This window comes from Monodon monoceros, unplaced genomic scaffold (genome assembly GCF_005190385.1).
Source record: "Monodon monoceros isolate NGI ecotype Baffin Bay Population unplaced genomic scaffold, NGI_Narwhal_1 Super_Scaffold_5, whole genome shotgun sequence".
NCBI lineage: Eukaryota > Metazoa > Chordata > Mammalia > Artiodactyla > Monodontidae > Monodon > Monodon monoceros.
Window position 1 is genome coordinate 79,149,475 of NW_021703782.1, and position 23,475 is coordinate 79,172,949.

Consider the following 23,475-nt stretch of genomic DNA (forward strand, 5'->3'; position numbering starts at 1 on the left):
CTTTTAATTGTAATTCCATTCAAGCCTGAGCCCTTCAACCTCTTTTACTCTGAGAAAGAGATGGTCTCTTTTAGAGATGCTTTCCACTTCTTATTTATAGCCACGCACTACTCTATGCTACTTCCCAGCAGAGATTGGTTTTAACCAAGACAAAGAAGATAGGATGGTTTTTCTTGACCACAATGGCTCAGAGATGCATTTCCTGTCTCCTGCTAGTTTTCGGAATATTCAATGTGCTTCTCTGGATGCTCCTGCCAGCCCTGAGGTATCCCCTGCACAGAGAAACTGGCAGGAGTTTCACTACTCCACGAGGGGGGCGGGCTCCCCGTCGCTAAGGGCAACCCGCCTCCTCCTGGGAAAGTGCGTGAGGGCGGGGCCAACGGAGCTCCCGCCCCTCTGCGTTGCCTTGGAGACCAAGTGTGTCTAGTTGCAGTTGAGGTTGGACTTGAGTGGTGCTTTCTGCTGGTGCAGGTGCGGGCGCGGCCGGGTCCCTGGGCGCAGGGCCTCCCTCCACTTGGCGGGGCTTAGAGGGCCTGCCCTGAGACTGCCCCTTCTCCTTGATGGGTTTGTGGGGGCAGGTGTGAGAGGAGCCTGCTGGGCTTCTCAGCATTCAGTAGGTGCCTAATGAGCGTGGCCAGAATCAGGCCGCTCCCTCCCTCCACGTCCTCCTACCCAGGTGTCCTTTGTTAGGGGGGGAGGGGTGCGGGGGAAGTCCTCGAACCGCGTTCTGCGCCAGTTGGGGGTTCAAGGCCGGGTTGAAAGCCCAGCTGATACCTTGGGCACGTAGACTTTTCCCGGAAGAGCTTGAGAGAGTGAAGCACAAGCAATAGCTATTATTCTTTGTCCCCAAAGTCAGCCTCGGATTTGCGCCTGGCGTGGCTGGGAGAGCCGACCTTCTCAGTGAGTTCGAGTTAGGTTCTTGCCTGAGGTTTGTTTCCCTTTTGCTTCTTCGCACCCCTCCCCCTCTTCTTCTTTTAAAGTAAGAACCCTGAGGCCTGAGAGGGGCCCTGATGCTTTCTCCCAGGGTAGAGGAGTCTCAGCCCCCGTGGACCCGGCCAGCCTGTCTGCCTGGGGAGCCTTGTCCTCGGGGGAGGACTTGTCCTCGGAGGGGTAGGGGGAGGTTTGTCAGTATCCGTCCGGGTCTAATAGAGACCAAACCCCAGGCAACAGCTTCCCTGCAGGGGTGTCCAGCCAGAGGCCAAGATGTCCTCAGTGGGGAAGGTGACCCAAATTCCCAGCGGGAAAGTCTACCAGCAGATCTTCGAGGCTGAGGTAAGCCTGTCCTTCTGTTCCCCCTTTTCCTGCCCCCCCCTTCCCTCCGGCCCCCTGGAAACTTCCCTCCCTCTGAAGACTTCCTTGCCTGGAATCTAATGAAATAAGGGCTTTGAAATTGCTTAGATTAAAAATAATTCTTATTGGCTCCTGAAATGTAAGGATACAAAATTAGAATGTCTGTTTCTGAAAATTAGAAAATTTAATTTAATTTAATTTAATTTAAATTACTCAGAAATAGCCAGAATTAGCCATTGGGTGTCCTGGAGCTTTTACCTAGCATGAAAGCATTTCTTATTTTTCTGTTTAAAAACTGGGTTTGATTCTATAGCAGTGTCTTAAAACCTACTCTTTCCCTGGTTAAATTATCCCAGAGACCTTTCCTTGTCACTGCACATTTACGAACTTCACGATGTTTAGTGGCTGCTTAGTTTTTGACCTAGGACCTCCCATAATTTATTAAGGTAATAATGCCCTCTTGACAGCCATATAGGTTGTTGGCATTGCCTTGTCATCTATAAAAAACTGCACAGATGAAACAATATCTTAAAAGAAACACACAGACTCAAACCCTTCTTTTGAAGTTGTGTACTGCTTATTTAAAAGGGATTTTTATTCCTACTTTGAGCCCTAAATAATGCTCTCTGTGGAAGGCTTGGTAATTTATGCTCTTAATATATTTTATGGTATATCATATCCTGAGCATTTCCTCATGTCATAAAATATCCTTTGTAAGTCTCATTTTTAATAAATTCCTAACATTCACCTGAAGGGTCATACTGGGTTTACTCAACCAATCTCCTATTGTTGGACAGTTCCATTTTTCCAATTCCTTGTGATTATAAAAATGTGGGGATGAGCATCTCGGTCCTCATTAAAATTTCTTAAAAGATGCCCTCCTAGAAATGGCTGAATGACTGATATGGGGAGGGGAGAGCCCACCTGCATGGAGCGTGCCCTGGGGTTGCAGGCCTCCCTCAAAATGCCTTCCTGCTGGCCGGCTCCCACTTGACCTAAGACAGCGCAGTCAGCCTGGGTGCTGGGAAGTCTGCAGTTCTGATCCCCCTAACCTGGACCTTCCTGGATTTAGGTACAGCTGGTCCACTCCCTGGCATCCACCAGGAAGCGAGCTATGGAGCGTTCCATGGCCCCAAAGGATGGCAGGAAGCTCTTGATGACGAAGATGGATATTCGTGAAGGGGAGATGATGTCTCCTCGGCAGCGGAAGTGGGCGCACAGCCTACCCAATGACTGGGTCACCGAAAACCCTGTTCTCTACAGGTAGGTCCTGCTGTCCAGGCCACATCCCACACACTAGGGGTGGTTAGAATTTTCAAAAACTCAAAAAGAGCTCACACAAGATGAGTACCAGATAGGAATGAAGTCCCAGGTACCTCCCTTGAGAGAGAGCGGTAATAACACCTACTTTGCAGGATTGTTTGCTTCTCCCTCTCTTCTGCCCTCTCCCTCGCCGGGGCACTGGGTATGCGGATCCCAACCTCCTGGAACTTGAGGCTTCAACAGTACATAAATAAGCAGGTCTCCCCAAAGCGGGGAAGGCTCTGACACCGAGGACAGGGTGGTGGGACAGGAGTCAGGAAAGCTGTCTGAGGAGGGGCCTCAGCTGAGATGAGAGGATGAGGAAAGGAAACACAGAGCAGGGCTCTGAGACAGCACCGGCTTATCTGTTCAGAAGGCTGAAGAAGTCAGCGGGCCTGCGGAGAGGGCTGGGAGATGAGGCCAGGAGGGATTTGCAGGCCACAGTCTGTATTTTGGGCTGTGCTGAAGTGAACAGCTGATTTGCATTTTGAAGGCCTTCAGGTTGTGCGGTGTGTAGAATGTGGGGGCTGTAAGGAAAGGCAGGGAGGCCAGGGAGGAGGCCACCACAGTCCACGCAAGCTCTGTGGGGCTGTGAGAGGGACACAGTGCACTTCAGGTTTATTTTGGAGGCAGAACCTGCGGGACTAGGTGACAGATTGGGTGGGAGGAGAGGGCTCTTGAGAGTCCTCGGTCTCTGGCCTGAGCGCTTGGGTGGACAGCAGAGGTGCCATTCCCTGAGATGGGAGCAAGTGGGGTTGGGACAGGGAGATCAGGAGTTCCTTCTGAACCTCCGAGTTCAGAAGTTGAACTTGAGGTTCCTGAGCATATGCCGTTTCAGCTCCCTGAGCTTAGACTCCTCAAGCAGGGAGAAAGGAATGGAAAGGAAAAGGAAAAGTGCTTCCTCACGGGGCACTTTGGAGAATGTAGCAGGAGCTGGGCTTCCCTTAGGCTCGTTAAGCTCTGCACCAGCCATAAACCTTCTCGAGTCTGGGACTCTGGGACAGGAAGTCAGTCCTGCTGTATCTGCCTTTGTGTTCCTTTTAACCCCCATTGGAGCAGGGATTGACTGGGTAAAATCTTTGCCCTGCCCTTTGAGTTTTCCCAGGAAAAGGTCCCCTGAGGCTTCTGACACTCAGCACCCTGAACAGCTGGGCAAACCCGCTGGCCACCCAGGCACAGACTGGAGGTCAGCATTCTCCAGCCCTGTCCCTGATGCCCCATGCAGGGATCCAGAGGCACACACAGCTGGAACCTGACCACCCTCCCTCCCACCTCCTGGGAGGATTGTCTTGTGCAGCCTGGCTGTGACTCTGCCTCCTACAGGGGTCCCAGGCCCCCCTCAGCTGACCTGTTTTCTACCAGACTCGGACTCCTGACATCTCCCTGTGCTTCCCGAGGGTCCCCTCCTCCCCAGAGTTTAGCCTAGAACCACCTATCCTCCCCATAACTGGATATAACATCAGTCAGGCACTCTTGGCACCCACAGGACACTGTTTGGGGAAAGGCACTTCTCATGGAGGGCGCTGGCGTTGTGCTGGCTTCCTGGCACAGACAGACAAGGACACAAGAAGAGAGATGTGCTTATAACCTACCAGGTCCTGCCACCCTCAAAGCGACTGGGATCACTGACTCAGCATTGGCACCTCTCTGGGGTGCCTTGTCCCCTCCTTGAAAATTTGGCCAGCCAAACCGGTCAACTTGTGTATTCATTCACACAGGACAGGACCTCTGGTGGGTGGAAGAGAAACTTGGGGTACGGGTAGATCACCACTAGTGTAAACCAAGCCCCCAAGTTCCTGGGACAAGTGACCAAGAAGCCAGAGCTGTTAGCAGCTCCCATAGTCGGGGCACCCGGGCTCTAGTGGGGCCACCTTAGTCCAGGGGCATTTGGTTGACAAGGCTGAGAGACCCCCCCCCGCCTCTGGAGGGCCAGCCTGGGCCCCATCAGCTGCTACCCAGGCCCTGCAGTCTTCCTTGGTGGTAGGTGTGCCATGAGGACTACATAAGAAAAAGTCTGGTAAGTGCTGCACATGTCAGGGCCCCGAGGAATGGCAGGCGTCACTGAGAACTGCTGCATTTCTGTGGCGCTTGCCCTGTGGGCTGCACATTAAGGGATTTTTATTCCAAAGCTGAGGTCGTGCTCACCCACCTGGTCCTCCCTGCTGAGATAGTTTGTCCTGGGATCCCAGCTCTCTCCTCCCACACCCAGACCCCATGAACCATGGACCTTGGCATCACGTGCAGGGATCTGGGAAGTCCAGCGCCACTTTGTCCAGTGACTTCCCTCCCTCATCCCCCATCCTGGACAACAGGGTCACCCTGGCTGCCTCATAGGACGGGTTGTTGAAGAAGCAGAGGAGGAACGTGCTGAATGCTTAGCCCCGGTCTGGCTTTCCCAGGTTGGCCAGGCCCCTTGTGGCCCTCAGTTTCCACATGTGGAAAATGGCTCCTGCCCACCAGTCATACTTGTTGTGCGGCCAGAATGGAGCAAGATCCCTGAGGGCAGACCCCAGCTTCTCACCTGAGGACTGTGGTGTCTGCTGGCAGCAGATGCCCAGGCAGTGTTTGTTGGGGGCACATCCTCAGGGCATTTTGGAATCAGTGGGCCCGGACTATTACCAATTCCCAGGGTGTCTCTGGAGACCCAGAGCTACCCTGGAGGGGAGCAGTGAGGGCGGGGAGGGGTAGGTGTGGTAGGGGGTGTTGGTTATTGTTTTCCTCTGCTTGTGCCTCAGGGAAAAGGAAATAGCCAAGAAGGAAAAAGCTCAAGAGGGTGAGAACAGCATTGCTGCCAGAGAAGTGCGGGGCCTCCCAGATGCCCCCGGTGAGCCGATGTTCAGGCATGAGGGCAGGCGTGGCCTGGGCCAGAGAGCGCTCTGTGGGGAGCTCCTGGAAGCGCTAAAGTACAAGCACCTGAAGGTCCCAGCTGTTCCTCTGCTCAGCATCATAGAGGGCCTTCCCTGGAACCCACCTCTCCGCCCCGCCCCTCTCCCCTGGGCCTTTGCCTCTGAAGCATCTCCCCTGAACCTTCTCCCCAGCGCAGGGAGCTGGTGGGGGGAAGAGGGGCTGCCTGCACAGTCAGCATTTCCTGATGAAACCATTTGGTAAAGGATGTAGCTCGCTCGTCTGTGATTTCACAGGAGGGTTTTTCAGTCTGTATCACATTACCCTGGTTTGACTTTATCCGGATATGGAGGCTCTTTTTCTTTGTAATTAAAAAAGTAATACATGCTCACTATAGAAAAAGGAAGGAGATAAAGCAGAAGGTGAAAACTCCGCCTCCACAATAGCCCCTTTCTCCGCCCAAGAGTGCCCACCGCCCATGAAACCACATAGTGCCCCACCTGTATTCAGAGGACAGCAGAGCGCAGGGTGAGCTCACAGACCCTAGAGCAGAGGGCCCACATGCCAACCCCTGCCGAGCCTCTGACTGCCTTTGGTCTTGGACCCCCATGCCTGAGTGTCCTATTAAGTGGCCGGTAATAGAACCTGCCTCTTGGCTTCATCCTGAGGAGTAACTGATTTAGACCAATACCTCGTGAATGGTAAGTGCTGGTAAGTGTTGGTAATTCTTATCTGTGTATGTGTTTTCTTCTATAAAACTTTTTAAAAAAACCCTAAATGTTCCTATTCTATACATACCGTTTGGAACTTTTTTTGAGCATTTAACTGTATATGCAAGACTTAATTCCCTACAGCACTTAGGGATCACCTTCTTTGTCCTTAAGTCTCTGACACTGCCGGCCTGCTTTGGGGGGCCATCTCCTGAACCCAGGCACTTGCTGCCTTGCTGTCTTTTCCTGGGTACTCTGACCTCACCTTGGAGCTCTGAGGGCAGCCTCATCACCTCCGTTGTTCTCTCCCAGTTCCTGAGAGGTTCAGCACCATCACCCTTCAAGGGCGAGGGGATTACAAGAGGAGGGGCTATGAGAGTGCTCTGGCGAGCTTTAAGGAGGAGATCGATCAGACTGCGATGGTGAGAATTCTCCCTCTCGCTTGCCTTCTGTTCCTGGGCCATTCCAAGGGGAGGGTGGACTCCGCACAGCGCCCACCGCCCCTCCTCCCAGGTCCTCAGTGGCTCACCAGGTGTAGACAGAATCGTAGTAGCCATGTTTGGATGGCTTGCTACAAGTTCTGACTATGAGCAGAACTCTATATGTCAGGTACTGTTATAACCTCCAGTTTACCGGTGAGGCCCAGAAAGTCCTGCCTGATTTGGCACGTAAGGGCCAAGTGGGAACTGGACTCTGGATCTGATGCTAAAGCCCAGTCTTTGATCTCCCTGCTCAGTCCTACTAACAAGGGGCCAAACGACCTGACCCTTAGGCACTACCCTCAATTGGCTCACTGTTCCTCTCCAGAGACCTCTAACCAGACTAATCCCTGGAATATTGCCCTTTCGGGTCCTCTCTGGGCCCCAGATCACACTCACCACTTTCTCCCTGAGCTCCCTGGATTCCGGGAGCTGGTCGTAGACCCAAAGCACCAAGAAGGTGCTCTCCCTGCCAGCTTATCACTTTCCTAATATATCCCAACTGGACTTGAGCTCTGCTGTCACCATGAGCTCAGTGGCTTTGGTCACACAACCGAACTGAGCCTCAGTTTCCTCATCTGAAACACTCTTGGAATTATTTCACTGGCCACTTCTTTAATGAATTATTTGTTGAGCCCCAACCATGGGCTAGGCATAAGGTCAGCACGTACTTTGCCGGCTATGATGAGGACCAAGTGAGTCTGAGGACAAGGCCTCACACATAACGTGTGTCCCGAATAGTGCTGCCCTTGTGCTCTGGCTGTGAACAATTAGTAAATCTGAACTCTGTAGGTCTAGGTAAGAGTTGCTATTTTTGAGAGAGGACCGCAGTTGGCACTTCCCTACTATAGGGTTGGGGGTGTCCTTCCCATCCCAGGGGTGTTGATACCATAGCCCTCGCCCTCCTGGCCTGTTTTAGGAAATGGAACCTCTCATCGTGGAGCCAGGAGCCCTTCTTTTAAAAAAGCTGGCTGAGTCTGACGAAGACATCAACAATCTCTTCGAAAAGGTGGAAAACGACAGCAACCTTGAAGACTACACCATCCAAGTAGGGGTCCCCTCGTGGCGGAACCCGCCCTACCTGCGTCCTGTTCCTTTCTTCCCTGCCACCTGTTCTCCCAGCCTGACCCAAACTTCTTGGCACAGACCCTGTTGGAGCTGTGGGATCAGGTGGCCGAGAAGTTCCTGTTCCAGAAGCAGGAGATCAAGGAGCTGGACAAGACGCTGCACTCGCTTGAGTTCTCCCGGGCAGATAAAGTGAGTTGGCCTCCAGATGTGCTCTTGGTGATTTTCACTTGTGGGATTTATGAGTCATCACCTGTTTTTAGTTCTCCAGGAGAAGGGAGTCACTCACTGTGGTGCCTTGTCATTTCTAGCTAAAAAGTGTGTTGAAGAAATATGTGGAAATCATAGAGAAAACTTCCTACCTCATGCAGCCCGACGTGTACAGGCTGATTGATAAAGAAGCCATGGTGAGTGGTTTTCACGTGCAGGGGATGAGCCCGCGGGAGCAGGACCCCAGGATGCCCTAGAGCCTGGGTCTCAGGAATGATGGGCTTCTCATATATAACATTTCCAAGTAACTCAGGTTGGCTACTTGAGTTCAGAACTAGAGTCTTTGTTAAGTATTTTCAATAGAAATCTCTCTAGTACATTTTATACTTCCCTGCCATGTTCCCTGCCAGTTAACCTAATACTGTGTCATCAGTGTGACCAATGCTAATTTTATGAGCACCTATGGGGCCGTGTCTCAGCTACCATGTGCAATGCTATGTGTGCTACAAGACAGAGGCATGATCTCACAACTGTTGTGGTCTCAGGGTGGTGTGTGCACTCATAAGTGACCTCAGCATGCCCTGTATGTCTAGTTTTTCTAGTGGTTCTTGTCTTTCCTCCTGCTGTCTGTCTATTGCTGAACCATGCCTGCTCCTCTGGCTCTGTCCCCACTGCTTCTCTGTCCACACCCTCAGCCTCCTCCAAATGCTTCCTTTGGGATAAAAAAAAATACAAGAAAATCAAGGTTGTTCATGAAAGGACACTTCCTTTGGCTACTCAGAGGTACATTCTCTTGCATAGGTTTCTAGGTCCTGTACAGAAAGCTGGGCTTGCCAGTTAATGGGCCTCCTGGCAGCACGCAGGGTAGAAGGAGTACAGTGTTCAGAATCACAGATGGGCTCCAGCCCAGGTCTGTGCCTTGGGGTCCTGGACAAAGCACAGACAGAGAGAGAGCACAGACCCCCCTCTCCACTGCCCAGACATGAAAGTTCCTGAAATTACTCAGCCCCAGCACCTGGAACTCCGTGTCCATAAAATGAGGATAGTGATACTTAAACACCAGTACTTGGGGGGAGGATGACATAAGAGGACGCAGCAGTGGCCGCTCTCATTTTGAGACAAGCAGGAGTTCCTAACTTTGAGCCATTTGATCGATTAGGGGAGTCAGAGTTAACAGTGTCCCACTTACGTTTCGACATTTGACTTTCCTGTGTTTATTGTATGCATAACAACTGGTACTTTCTACTTGCTCTGTGTGCATCTATCTCGTTTAACTTCACCAGTTCCTTGTGCTGTAAATGGCATTATCTTTACATTATGGCTACGGAATTGGAGATTCAGGGGATACTTGCCAATGCCCCCCAGCTGGGAACAGCCGGCATCAAACCTCGGTTTTCAGTGAAAATTGTTACTGAAATTTCTGCCTGCTGAGCTTGGCGGTTCTCACCCTTGCCCCAGGGCAGTGCATAGAGGGCTTGGGGACACGTGTGGGGCATTTTTGGCTGTCCCAGTCCTTCGGGGACTCGGGAGAGGCTGCTCTCATTTAAGGGGGTGGAGAGGCTAAATGGTAGAACAGTGTCACACAGTGAAGAATCGTCCCGACTGCCATGCCAAAGGTGCCCTGGTGAAGTCCGCTGGGAGGACTGCCAAAAAATGTCCTAGCTCTGATCTCATTTGGTAATTGGGTACTGGTTCTCATCACAACCATATGTGGCTGGTCCCTGGTAGCATGAGCGCTCTGCTTTTGGAACAAATTTCTAAAAAAACAGTTAAACACTGAAAGCCTGCTGAAGTGCTTAACTCCAGTGAACTTAGAATCACCTTTTTAAACAAACAGTCTGAGGTGGCCTTGGAGCTGGGTTGAAACTCACGTGGTCAGGGTTCATGGTTAAGCCTTCAGGAAAGACCGTTGTCATGTCCGTAGCCGCTGAGCCCCGGGCAGCTTCCTTGAGTGCCCAGCGACCCCACAGTACTCCTCAGACGCTGCCACGGCCCTGCTCGGCCCTCGGCCCGCAGCTCACCAGCCCCCTCTCCAACTGAGCCTTGTTCTGACCTTGGAGAGCCCCCACTCTATCTAGAGCCTGCCCACCTGTTACTGCAGATCATAAACCACGCCCTGCTGGGCAACCGGAGGGCCCTCGCCCAGCTGTTTGTCAACCTGATGGAGGCCGCGCTGCAGCAGGAGCTCGATGGCCACCGCCGCTGGCAGGGCCTGGTGGATGCCTGGAAGGCTCTCAAGAAGGAGGACCTGGTGCAGGGTTTCAGGTCGGTGGCTGCCCACACCACCCGAGGCTCTCCCCCTGCCCCCCCTGGGCGGCAGCATAGGTGGGCAAGGGGGCCACATTCTCCCTCCCTTTGTGGTTACTTTAAAAGGCTCTTGCTTTTTCTGGTGGTAAAAGTAATAGGTGCTCATTTTTAAAAGTCAAAATAGATAAAAGTATAAGGAAGAAATTAAAAATCACCATTAATTCCTCACCACAGTGAGAAGCACGGCTGATATTTTGGTATATTTTCTCCCAGGCTTCTTTAGACACATACTGCGTATGTAGATTTGTATCTTATTTTCTTCGTACACATTTTCTCATAAGCATTTTCTGAGCACTGTACAAATTGTTTGAAAATGTTAGTCTGATTATCTGCCCACTGTCCACTCTACTATTACTGGGCCAAGGAGAATGGCCATCCCTCAGGCTTGGAACACTTCCCACCCTGTGGTAGCAGGTTTTACCCATGGGAGGCAGGGTGAAGAGAGGGCCCATCTCCAAGCTCCCTCCACCAGATGGCACTTTTGTTAATACTGACACAAGGGTCCTGGAGCTTTTGGCCAATAAGGAAGGCTTTCTTTTGCTAAGAAAGGGACTCTTGGGACCAAGATGTCTGAGGACACCAAAGAGTGTCTGTCTGTGCTGTAGCCGTGGGGATGGGAGGCCCATCTGTACGCCCGCATTTCTAGATGGAGAGCACCAGAGTCTGACTCTGGGGAGGAAGGAAAAGTGTATTGAGGTCTGGCTGCACCTGTACTTTCCCTGTGACCTTGGTCAAGGGCTTGAACATACAGAGCCTTTTTCTGCAGGTGCACCCTGACTGGTGATAGGGTTTCAGTGATGGTCAACAAGATGCTGTATGGAAAGTGCCTGGTCTCGGCCTGGGCGTGGGCTTGGGAGGTTGTTAAGATGTCAGTAATCGTCATCGGCAGTGATGGCAGGTGCTGACACATCCTGGGCACTTCCCAGGAGCCAGGCACAGTGCTAAGGGCTTTGCTCACATTATCTTGCTGGGTCCTCACAAGTACTCCTTGAGGAAGGTACTGTCATTAGCTCCATTACGGAAGAGGAAACTGAGACTCAGCGGGGGCAACTTGCCCAAGGTCACAGGGCTGGAGGCAGCAGTCAGGACCCACACCCGATCTGTGCCTGCTGGTCCCTCCATTCTTCTCTCCCCCGCTCTCCTTCCCTCTCTTTCTTCCCTCCTTTCCTCAGATGCCTGGATGGAGGGGAAGGGGCTGGGAGTGGTGTCCGGGTGCTAGGGTTCTGAACGTTCTTACCGTGGGTCTCATCCCTTCTCTCCCATCCACCTTGCCCCTCCCCTCCTCTGCATGGTGCCGACGTGTCTGGACGCCCAGTGAGTTCATGGCCAGTGAAAGGATCCAGACTCCTCCAGCTGTGCAGATGGAGCTGGAGACCATGTTTAAGAACCAGAGCGCCCTGCGGCAAAAGCGGCTGGACCATCTCTGCACCATCTGGTACAGAAGGAGGGGCCGCTGGGGAGGGGCACCTTTCGGGGGTCCATGGGGGAGGCAGGCACAGTCCTCAGCGTTGACCTTTCTTCTGAGGTGTCCTCCAGACCTGGCCGTCTCCCAGTTCTATGGTCCTGGGCTGGTTGCCTGGGTCCATGTTCTGGGGTGTCCCAGCCCCAGTGGCAACAGGGCACATGACACATTTGCTGCAGAAAGAAGTTTAGTGTGGTTCTGCCAAAGAGCTTGGAAGGGGGTAATGACAGGGGCGAGGTCGGAGGGGAGCGGGGGAAGGAGGGGCCAGGTCAGGGGCTAGACTTTTCCTGAGGGCAGTGGGGAGCAGAGGGACTCCATCAAGTCTGCAGTTCGGAGGGTGGGTAGAGGGGTATGAATGAAGCTGAAGGCTTGGAGGCCGATGAGGAGGCCGCTGCCATCAGACAGGGACCTGCCAGAGGCCGTGGATGCTTCCCTCACACCTGGGTCCAGCTCTGATCCCATGATAAGCTCTTTGGCGGGGGCATACTGACTGTTCTAGACCCTGGAAGCCCACCGTCTGGGGAGCCCGTAGCATCCACCCTTAGCAGCAGGATGGAGCCTGTGTGGTCCTGCAAGGCAAAGACATTTCATGTGTTGGGACCCGTGCACCTCCTTGGTCCTTTGGACGCTGGGATGGTCCCTCGTTGGACGCTGGGATGCAGGTTCTTCCCGTCTCCCCACCACAGAGCTCAAGTTCTCCTGGGACGTAAATGACTGTTAGGACCCCCACAACGTGAGCCAGAAGGACTCCCTCAGGATTGGCATCTCCTGCCCCATGTGCAGCCACATTTTCATGCAGTGTGAAATTAACGTGGATAAAAATCTCAACACAAGGAAAAGTGCTTTTGTTGTTTTCTCTGACTCCACTTATTTCTGACTCTGAGTCCCTGTTCATAAAGCTGGGCAAAACTTAGCCTTTCTTGGGGATCCTGTCCACTGAGGGAAAGTTACGGAATCCCACCCAAAGCCAGGCCTGGTGGTGGGAGTCTGGTCATCAGAGTTTGGTCCACACACATGCAGCCGGGCAACTGCTGTTGCTTCCAGACTGTTGGGCGCAGGAATCTTGAGGAGGCTGCTCTGAGCCCCTGAGTCCTCACACCCAGGCAACCGTTGCTGTCCAGAGATGTGGGTCTTGCAGCTGCTCCCATGGTGCCACCAGGAAGTAGGCTGGTGGTACTGCCAGGCTGGCACTGCCAGGCACCCGCCATCCTGCTGTGTCTGCACCTCCCCCCAGCCCCTTTCTATTGGGTGAGGAGACAGTCCTGGTCCCCAGCACCCTCCTCCTCCCCAGGGCTCTCAGCCGACTCCCACAAATGCCTTCTCCTCAACAGTGTTCTCGACTCTCCTAAGAACTTAGACTTTTGCAGACAAAATGCAGAAAGGTTTTTAGGCTGATGTCTTTTATGCCCCACCACATCCCTCATACAGGCTGTGAATGTGGGGCTGACTGCTGCCTGAGTGGAGGGGAGAGACAGGGCCAAAGACCTGGAGAAAAATGCATTCATTGATGCTTCTGGCCAAAGCTGGGACACACTGTATAATGGCAGTGTCTGCAGGCAGAGCATGGAGCTGGGTGTGTGATATGACTTGGCCTGGAGGAAGGTGGGGGCAATTCTAAGAAATCAGAGGCAAGAGCACATTTATAGGACATAGGACCCAGCAGTGGGAATATATAAAAAGGTGAAGTCAGAACATAATCCCACTGTCTGGAAGCATTGCAAACACAATGCTTAAACACACAACTTAAAGTTGCAAAGCCTTGATCACAGAATTCCAGTGAGTGTCGAGCGAAGGTTTGGGTTTGTGGTATTTGTGCAAAGAGGTCTGGACAGCTCCCACAAAGCACACTGTGTAGACACCACCTATGTTTCCTTGACCTGTCAGCGGCTGCTAGGGAGCCTTCTAATCAAGCCTGAGGAGCTGTTCCATGGAACTGCCTCATATGGGATCACACGTATCGCCCACGTCCCATCCCGGCCCAGAGCTCCAGGCCTTCCTCTGTAAACCCATAGCCCCAGACGCCCGGCGAGGATCCTTGTTTTGGCGCATGCCAGGCCCTCTGCAGGCTTGTGGGCAGTGATGGCAGAGGGGTGGGGAGTCTTATTAAGATTCCCAGGGCCCCAAGAGGGAGTTATCCAAAATCCCAGGAGAATCCCCATGGATTTTCCTGGACCCAGTAAGTATATGTGCATGTAATTTAAAAATAGCTTTTAAAAATAAAATTTGCATTTTGGAGTAACGTTAGATTTACAGAAAAGTTACAAAGGTAGCACACAGAATTCCTGTATACTCCTAATCCAGTTTCCCTAATGTTGTCATCTTACACTGCCCATGGACACTTGTCAACACTAAGAAATTAACTTTGATGAGTTCCCATTAAGTAAACACCAGACTTTTTCGGATTTCACCAGTTTTTCCACTAATGTCCTTTTTCTGTTCCAGGACCCAATCTAGGATGCCACAATCTAGGCCCAGTCTAGGGTGCCACATTGCATTTAGTACAATGTTTAGACTTGAGATTATGCCCTGCACACTCTTGTAGCTACCTTTTGCTCTTTACTGTCCCACTATGAGGGGGCTGCCCAAGACCACCCTGGGTTACACGTCTTGTCTGACATAATTGTTAATCTCATCCCCCTTTCACTGGCAAAATGTCCTGGTTTGGACAATAAATAGCATGTCATACGCATTTTTCCACATCAGTAAACACCACCTGTAACTTCCTTAGTGGCTTAAAGCAACAATCATTTTTTGCTTCTCATGATTCTGTGAGCTGGCCGAGCAGTTCCCTGTGGCTGGGCTGGATGGCCTTACTCCCGTGTCTGGAGCCTCAGCTGGGGCAGCTGGGGCCTCTCTCCACTTGCTCCCTCAGCCTCCAGGAGGCTAATCCAGGCTTGTAGGCATGGTGGTTGTGCTGGCAGAAGAGCTCCCTACAGCAAGAGAGGGCAAGTGGAATGCATAAGCCCTTTCCCCAAGCCTTTTCTGTGTCATGTTTGCTAGTGTCGCATTGGCCAAAGCAAATCTCATGGCCAAGCCCAGATCCAGGGGTGGAAAAATAGACCCCACCTGCTGGTGGGAGGACCTAACGATACTGACCATTTTTCAATCTGCTACACGGTTTTTAGTGACTACAGAAGAGAATTCATGTATTTTATTCGGACAAGTCCCTATTGTTGGAATGAAGGTTGTTTTTGATTTTTTGAGTGTTTATAAACGGTACTGTTAAGCAACGGCCTTAATGCATAAACTCTGTATGCATTTTATATTGTTATCTCTCATTAGGTTCCTCGAAGTGGCTTCCTGGGTCGTGTGATAACCATTTGGTTTTCTTCCATTAGGAAAATTCAGTTTTATTTTCTAAGTAACATGCTCAATAATGTTATTAGACCTTTTCACAAGGTATGCTTTTAGCACCAGGAAATCCCCAACAGGTCACTCATTTCATCGGTATTTACGTAGATACTTCCCTAGACCCGTGTTCCTTGAAGATGCTACCAATTTTGGTAAGTGAATGTTTTATTCAAGTATGGCTCACGTGTCACATCTTCCTTCCCCAGTGACCTCCTGCCCCCCAATTACAGCAAAGCTCAGCTGACTGAATGGCGTTCTACTCTCAGCTCCCTGAATAAGCACCTCGGTGAGTGACGTTTGTGGGATCCCACTTGAGTGTCGCCAGAACTCTGCTCAAGTAGTAGCTTTGTAGCAGCTTCAGTCTGTCAGCCAGTCATTTATGTGAGAGTCTGTTATAAACTCAGGAGTAGGTGGCAAGTCCCTCTTGGGGAAGAAGGGTTGGGGTGTGGAGAGAAGAGTAAGCGCTGAGGGTTTATCTCGGACCCCCAGACCTTGCCTGGCAGAGCCCCTCCTCCTCCCACCACCTCCCAACTTACTTCCCAGCTGGTCCCACACTCTGACCCCTGACCACAGCGTGGAGCCAGAGGGATGGCTCCAAGGACCACCTGTGAGGACGGCTCAGGGGCCAGATCCTGGATGTATGAGGTGCACTGTCCCCACTCTGGGACCTAGGGGAAGTCATGGCCTCTCTTGGCCTCCAATTCCTCCTCCATAAAATAGGAATCTCAAGAGGAGTAATAAAGGTACCTACCTTGTGAGGTTGATGTAAGAATCACGTGCAATCCTGCAGTCCAGTCATAGTTCAGTGGCTGGCTTACTCAGTGCTCAAGAATAACTAGTAACGTTTAGAAATTCTCTATAACCAGGGTCCTCAAACTCCAGCCCACGGGCCACTGCCCGTTAGTAAATAAGGGTCATTGGGACACAGCTCCACTCATTTGTTTACATACTGTCTCTGGCTGCATCTGCTCTATAACAGCAGAAATGAGTGGTTGCCGCAGAGACTGTGTGGCTCTCAAAGCTGGAAATATTACTGTCTAGCAGAGTTTGCCAAGTCTTGCTCTAGAAGATATATTCAATACAGTATTTCAATCTCCTCTGAGGCAACCCAGTGAGGTCAGTGGTGTCATTGCCCCTCTGTGATAGAGAAGGATTCAGAGGCACAGAGAGGTGAAGTGTCCTGCCCAAGGTCACACAGCTAAGGAAGTGTCACAGCCAGACTTGACCTGGGTGCTTTGGTTAGTAGTACCCACCACTGCTCCCAGGCCTCTCGGGTTTATAATTCCAAAGGTATTATAATATAATTTCAAAGGTATTATAATTATATTATAATACCGAGCATAAGAGTCCCGAGACCGTAAATAATAGCAATGGCTGCCATTCACTGGATGCCTCCTAGGAGCAAGTGTGGCGCTGGGCCCTGGTAACCAGCAGGGTGGATCTCTCTTGAGTGCTTCCAGTCCAGAGCGGAAGTCAGACCACGCAGGATGTTACAGCAGGGAGTGGACAGGTGGCCAGCTACATGAATGTGTATTTGGGGGCACAGCCTGGTTAAAGGTTATAAGACACCTTGCCAAGGAAGTGATCATCCAGTTGAGACCTGCAAGGCAAGTACAAGGTAGCCAGGCCCAGAGGTCAGGGGAGCTTTCTAAGCCGGAAGACTAGTACGTGGGGAGGCTGAGAGGTCAGACAGAGCTGGGGCCTTCAGGGAAAGGAGAAGGTGGCAGGCGAGGCTGGAAGATGCCAGAGGGCCAGACTGTGCTGGCCATGTGGCCATGTGCGGAAGGCTGAACTTTATCCTGAAGGCAGTGGGAACCCAGTGGAAGGTTCTGAGCTGGGAGTGATAAGGTTAGAGCGGGGAACGGATCAGAGGAGTACAGGAACAGAAGCACAGAGACCCGGGGCGGAGCTTCATCATAGTGACTTCATAGGAAGGGTGGAGGTGTGCTGGCCTAGGCAGCGGCCCTGGGGATGGGAGAAACCAGCTTTATGGCCTCTCCTCACCAGTTCCACTACACATCTACCTTCCCCGGTGTTGTTTTTTTTTTTTTTTGGTACGCGGGTCTCTCACTGTCGTGGCCTCTCCTGTTGCGGAGCACAGGCTCTGGACGCGCAGGCTCAGCGGTCATGGCTCACGGGCCCAGCCGCTCCGCGGCATGTGGGATCCTCCCAGACCAGGGCACGAACCCGTGTCCCCTGCATCGGCAGGCGGACTCTCAACCACTGCGCCACCAGGGAAGCCCTCCCCTCCCCAGTCTTCTAACTGCCATCCAGCCTGCCCTCCTCCCAGCCCTTGTCAAGGAACAACCACCACACAATCTTTGTGTTATCTTTCAGTTTCTAGAACTGCCAGGAACATTAAACTTCAGTTCCTTACCTTAGACACCAAGAGATACACCAAGGTGACTATAAACCAGAAACAGTAGGGCAGAGGAAGAGGAGAAGATCAATCAATCAATGAATCAATCCATCAGCTTTGGAATGTTCCGCTGGTCCATTCACTTCTTAAGGGGTTCACCACAGACATGATCTGTAAACGCTCCTTAATTTGCACCTGGTTACTGTTCTGTGGCGTGGTGCAATCCCCAAAAGAATTTCACCAGCCTCGAAACTGAGTCAAGAATTAGGGTCAGAACAGAAAAAGGTGGCTCCTCATTTGAGGTCCTTATCTTGGGGTGTCAGGAACTTTGAGGCGAGGGAGATAGCAGCCCCTGGTCTAAATTATCCCCGCTGTTGAGGCACTTGGCTGGGGAGAAGCCTCTGCCCTGAGCGACGGGGAAACTCCTCTTGCCAACCTCCCCTCTTCTTCTGGAAGAGCTGCTGACGTCTTTTTTCCACCTATGGAGACGCCTACCACGTGGACTGCATGATGCGGATCCGCTTGCAGTATGAGAAGACCTGGCAGGAGTGCCTGGCCCAAGTGCAGAAGTGCAAGGTGGGTGCCCCTCCTGGCCCGTCTGAGGAGAGGAGTACAGGGCATGCCCCTGCCCCTCTCCAGCCCGCACCCCCTGCTTTCCCTCCACGCTGGCCTCTGGGCATTCTGAAGCTGTTCCCTCAGCCTGGACCCTCTTCTCCCCAGCTGTTCCCACCCACCCCTCAGTGGCCCCCAACATGACCTCCTCCAGGAAGCCTTCCCTGACCCCACGGACAAAGTTTCCCCCTCTGATCACCTCAGCCTTCACCCTTGGCCCTCTGTATCACTTCACTTTATTTATTCAGTGGAGGTCATGTCATGGGAGTTATTTCCAATGCTTCCCTTTTGTAGATAGTGTTGCCACCGGCATCACACACAACTTCACTCCACCCGCCCACCTCTGTTAGAGGGTGAGACAGCGAGTCCTCTCACAACCCCCCAATTACAATGCCTGGTTTTCTGAGGTGCAAGGACATACTGTGTCAGAATGCCCCCTCCCTGCCTCCTTGGGAAAACCGTTTAGATGAAAAACCCCCAAAAGCCTAATCATTTTGAAGATGGTATAATCTGCCGGCTCCAGCGGTAGGGGTCCCCCAGCCATGAGGGTCTCACCTGGGGGCCCCAGGAAGCTCCTGTTCCTCCATCCACCCCTCCTGTGTGTGTCTGTCGAGCTTTGGCTCTGCCACCAAGACTCTGAGGTGAGCAGCGTTCAGGGGAGCAGAGCGCTCTCCAGTGCGATGCACGGTGTGGGCGCTGTGGTCTCTGGGGGCTGTGCCACAGTCTTGCACCCACTCTCATCGAATCCTACAAGGCCCTGCAGAGTGGGTGTCGCTGGCCCCATCTGGAGGTGAGAAGACCAGTTTGCAAAAGGCCCAGGGGCTGTCTGAGCCCACAGGGCTCTGCCCACTTGCTCTGTGGCCTTAGGGGCAGTCACGTGCCTCTCAGTCAGCCCTTTAGGGGCGTCAGACTTTAGGAGTAAAGCCTGGAGGGAAACCTTGTGCCCTTGGAGAGCCTCCCCAAGACCACACCCCCAGCGCTCACCACCTCGGCACTCACGCCCTCCCCAGAGCCCCATGGCCCTGTGGTCCTGAGTGCTGACGCCTTGTACCCATGCTCATGGCCCCTGGTTGGGTGCATGCAGGGGGTGAATGCTGACGTCCTCATGTACCCCAAGAGCACTCTGAGCCTGACAGGGGGCGCCTGGTGTTCCTGGGCAGCGGCATTGGAAGTATACCACCGGAGACACGTTTTTAGTTTGGGGGAGGTTGATTTATTCTAGATTTTGCACATAAATCAAGTCTTTATTAATATAGAGAGCTGGCTTTCCAGTTGGCATAATTCCAGACAGGAAATGGGAGCCGTGTCTGGCTTACAGCAACGCTGAGGCCGTGCAGGATGACGGCTGATGCCTGTAGGGTGTGCAGTAGGACGGTTCTGAGTTCAGATCCCAGTTCCACCACTTGCCAGGTGTGTGACCTCCAGCAAGTTCCTTCACTTCTGTGAGCTTTGGTTTCCTGTCTGCCAGACGGGGCTAATGAGAACACCTCTGGGGGATTCGGTGAACAGGGGCAGCACATAGCACCTGGACACAGTGGGCAGATAAAGCTGGACCGTCTCCACTGCTGTGGGAGTTTCCGCCGAGTTCTCGGGCATGGCTGGGAGGCGATCTCAGGGGCAGCACCAGCCCTGAGGTGAAGCCCCCATCAGCCCTAAGCCAGGCTCTGCCTTGTACCTCTCCAGAAGCAGCTGCTGGACTGGAAGGCCTTCACTGAGGAGGAAGCAGAGAGCCTGGTGAGCCCGTCCTTCTTCCAGATGGTGGGAAATCTCCAGAGCAAGGCGGAGGAGGAGCTGGAGGCCTTGGATGTGCGTAACTGGGGACCTGTGCAGCTGGGGAGCAGGGTGGGGGCACCCGGCGTGCTGGGCTGTGAGAGGAGTGGGAGCCCGGGGGCTTACAACTTTGCCGTCACTGGTGCGTGCAGCCCCTCAGAGCAGTGCCCCTGTGCCGGGTGCTCCAGGCTCACCCCTTGATGCCTCAGTCACCCGCAGACTCCGATTGAACAGTCTCGGGCAGTGAGTGCTCCCCGAGCCCTGGCCGAGTCTGGGTGCTGAAGGTCACGAGGAGCAGTAAGCCTGCATCCCATGATGCTTAGAGTCTAGAGCGGGGGTCAGCAAACGTTTTCTGTGAAGGGCCAGATAGTAAATATTTTAGGCTCTGTGGGCTGTCAGGTTTCTGGCACAAATTCTCGCTCTGCTGCTGTCACACAGAAGCAGCCCTATGCAATGCAGAAATGAGTGGGTATGGCTGTGTTTCAATAAAACTTTATTTATGGACACTGAAATTTGAATTTCATATAATTTTTACATCATTAAATATCTTCTTTAGGTTTTATTCAGCCATTAAAAAATGTAAAATCTGTGCTTAGCTCCCAAGGTTAAACAGAAATAGGCAGGGGGCTATATTTAGCTCACGGGCCACAGTTTGCCAACCCCAGGCCCTAGGAGAGTATAAGAGACACACATGAAAGAGGGAGAGGTGAGGATTTAACAGTAGACCGTGGTGTTTGGCTCAGGTGCTGAGTCAGGGAATCCAAAGAAGGAGGGATGCCCCAGGCCAAGGTGGTTATGGCCCACCTGATGCCAGGCTGGTGTCTAGGGTGGCATCTTCTTCTTTGTAGGCCCCAAACTCCATCTTCTTCCTGTCAGGGACTTCAGTGGACACGGGGAAGGTCTAGAGATGGGACTTCAGGTCAACCAGTCCGAGGGCATGGCCTTGGACAGACCAGAAATGCTGTCCCAACAGAGAGGGGACCGTGAGTCACGATGTGGCACAGAAGAAAACCTTGAGAGATGGTGCCCAGGCAGTGACGGCCAGTGACGTGGGCCTCCACTGGCCGGCGAGGGAGCCTCGTGAGTGGGGCTCTTCTCCTCAGCCTGGGCCGATTGGCACTTAAGGCCCCTTCTCTGGGTTCTGCCACCGCAGAAATCCTTCAAGGCCGTGGCGAAGCAGACAGAGCGGCAGAACTCAGACCTCTTCAGCTATTTCCAGGAGGCTGTGCAGCTGTGGGAGGTACATCGGAGCATGCTGTTGATGCAGGAGCTGGAGCTCGAGAAGAGGATGGAGCAGCAGCGGCAGAAGCACAGCTGCGAGAGCCAGGTGTGGGCCCGGCATCCAGGTAGCCCCCACGAGGCATGAGCGCAGGGCCACACCTGGATTGTCAGCTACCCAGTGGCCCTGCTTGGTGGCCCGTGAACTCAGCCAGCGTTCAGATGCAAAGCAAAGAAAAGTTCAATCTATACTTCACACCATATTTTATGTATTTTATTTTTATGGAAAAATTAACCCCAAATGTATCTTAGACTCAAATGTAAAGCCTCAAGCTATAAAACTTGAGCAGATAGGAAACTGAGGCTCACCTTGGTCACGGGGCTGCATGGGAGCAGAAGAATCCTGCCAGAGTCAGGTCCGGGTTGTGCGATGGGTGCCGGATCCAGACATGTCTGTGAGGGGGTCTGCATGAGAGACAGACAGACTGCGGGGCACGGAGCATCTACCTCTGGCAGTCATCCTGTCCCCACAGGACATGAGCTGGCCCCCACCCACCTGCCTTCACACAGTCTAGGGGTGGAGGGGTGCACTCAGCATCTGACGTCGAGCACAAAAGGTGAGAAGGAGAGCAGGGAGTAGGTGCCTCCGGAAGGTGTAGCGGGGGCCTGCCCGGGCGGGCTGGGGGTGAGTGACATGTCCCTGAGGAGTCCCATCTAGGCAGGGTCTCCAGGGCTATAACGTAGACAGAGAAGAACATTCCAGGCAGGGAAAAGAGCCCAAAGGCCCAGAGCAGTGAGAGTAAGGATGGTGGTACATTTGGTGCCCCTTTTGTAGAAAAGAGCCTGCCCGGGGCACCTAGACCTCAGCTCCAGGGTTAGGGTCTCTGCGTGTCGCGTACACTCGTCGCGCTCTGGTGACTCACATCTGCTTCCTTCTGTTTGGGGTGTGGCTACCAGGCCCAGGAGGCTCACCTTGATAAGCTCTTGGACCAACTGAGGCAGCAAAGCTGTGAGAATACCCTGAGGTTACACCTGGAAAAGGCCAAAGATTTTCTGAAGAATATGAAATGCAGGTAGGCAGACCGGACGCCAGAAGGGGATGGCCTGGAATTCATATTCAGGATCAGAAGGTGCCTGCCTAGGAGCCCAACCCAATGATGTCTCCAACATCAGAGATCACTGTGGTTCTTTGCAGCTCTACCCTCAGCCAACACAAAAGGTTTCAGGGAGAACTTGGATCAGAAAAGTTTATGGAGGGAGGTTTCTATGCCATGGAGTTTAAAGGTCAAGAGCATGGACCCTCCCCCCACCTTCTTAACTTTTAAAACATACATGCTTTGTTAAAGAAAAAAAAAGTTAACAAATACAAACATGTAGGAAATTCTCCTAACTTCTGCCCAACTCGTCCTTTTTGTGAACACGGACATTTATAAATGTGGATATGTATATACACATACAGTGTTTTTAAAATAAGAATTGTTCTATAACTGCAGATTTTTTTCATTTTTAAATGACCATCCATTCATTAATATGGATGCTTCATAATGAATTAGCCATCCTCCAACTGATTAGCTTTTTAAGACTGGTGCCAATCTCTCAATATTAAAAACAGTTCCCTGTGAACTATCTTGTACCTTGGTGCCTTTGTACAGCTAATTCTGTAAGGACTGTTCACAGAAATGGAACTGCACTGCCAATCGACTGCAGTACTTAGATTCAGAAGTACGTTTTAAAGCAAATAAGTAACGCCCTGAACCTTGGTCCTCTTCCCCAGGGAACAGATAGAATCTGGGCCTTGGGGTTTTGGAGTGCTTGATGGGGTGATATAGGCAAAGTTCAAGGACAGGGTTAGTACAGTAGACAGGAAGTGGGAACCCATGTTACAACATGCAGAGAACTCTCTCGCATGTGTTTCCTAAATGTTCTACAAAGAGTATGTATTCTTTGTATGATCAGAAAAATAGCAAAACAAACCAAAGACTGTTATTGTAAAAGGAAACCTACGCAGTAGCTCTGCGCAGAGCTAAACGCCAGATACAAGCCCCCCTCCGTGTGGTCCCAGGCATGGCTCTTGGCTGGGGTCTCTCACACCCAGCTGACCCCCCTTAGACAGGGGTCTCACCTCCCTGCCTCCCAGGTGTGAGAGTTCTCATGGCCTCCTGACAAAGGAAGTGATGGAGTACCCAGCGATCCTACTGAAGGAACTCAACTCCTACAGCTCCACCCTCAGCCAACACTTCTGTGTTCGTGAAATCTTTGAGCAGGTATGGAAAGGGATACAAAAAATCCCAGCTGCTCACCAAGGAGCAGTGGGGAGAGGATGACGTCTAGGTCTTATTTGCCTCAATTTTGAATGCCTCTCTGGACTGTGGGGAGTTAGAATCTATGTCAGGACATCAAGGAGTGAGAAGCTAAAAGCGTCTCCTAAAGAGACCATCTCTTCTCAGATTAAAAGAGGTTGAAGGGCTCAGGCTTGAATGGAATTACAATTAAAAG

General features: G+C 52.2%; 1 protein-coding gene across 6 annotated transcripts in view; it reads left to right on the forward strand.

The window, feature by feature from the left end:
- Positions 1 to 658: 658 nt before the first annotated feature.
- CCDC180 (coiled-coil domain containing 180) overlaps positions 659 to 23,475 on the forward strand; it is a 55,761-nt gene continuing 32,944 nt past the window's right edge. The window contains exons 1-15 of one of the 6 annotated variants that reach the window (XM_029202327.1): positions 659 to 1,272; positions 2,363 to 2,553; positions 5,328 to 5,416; positions 6,459 to 6,568; positions 7,545 to 7,673; positions 7,772 to 7,882; positions 8,002 to 8,097; positions 10,002 to 10,165; positions 11,523 to 11,642; positions 15,227 to 15,306; positions 17,867 to 17,955; positions 19,675 to 19,797; positions 20,915 to 21,088; positions 21,937 to 22,052; positions 23,117 to 23,243. In XM_029202327.1, coding sequence (XP_029058160.1) covers positions 1,204 to 1,272; positions 2,363 to 2,553; positions 5,328 to 5,416; positions 6,459 to 6,568; positions 7,545 to 7,673; positions 7,772 to 7,882; positions 8,002 to 8,097; positions 10,002 to 10,165; positions 11,523 to 11,642; positions 15,227 to 15,306; positions 17,867 to 17,955; positions 19,675 to 19,797; positions 20,915 to 21,088; positions 21,937 to 22,052; positions 23,117 to 23,243 — 1,788 coding nt within the window. In that variant the 5' untranslated portion in view covers positions 659 to 1,203. Of the gene's footprint in view, positions 1,273 to 2,362; positions 2,554 to 5,327; positions 5,417 to 5,718; positions 6,138 to 6,458; positions 6,569 to 7,544; positions 7,674 to 7,771; positions 7,883 to 8,001; positions 8,098 to 10,001; positions 10,166 to 11,522; positions 11,643 to 15,226; positions 15,307 to 17,866; positions 17,956 to 19,674; positions 19,798 to 20,914; positions 21,089 to 21,936; positions 22,053 to 23,116; positions 23,244 to 23,475 lie in introns of those variants that run through there. The other 5 variants (XM_029202322.1, XM_029202324.1, XM_029202323.1 and 2 more) reach the window with 5 other exon arrangements.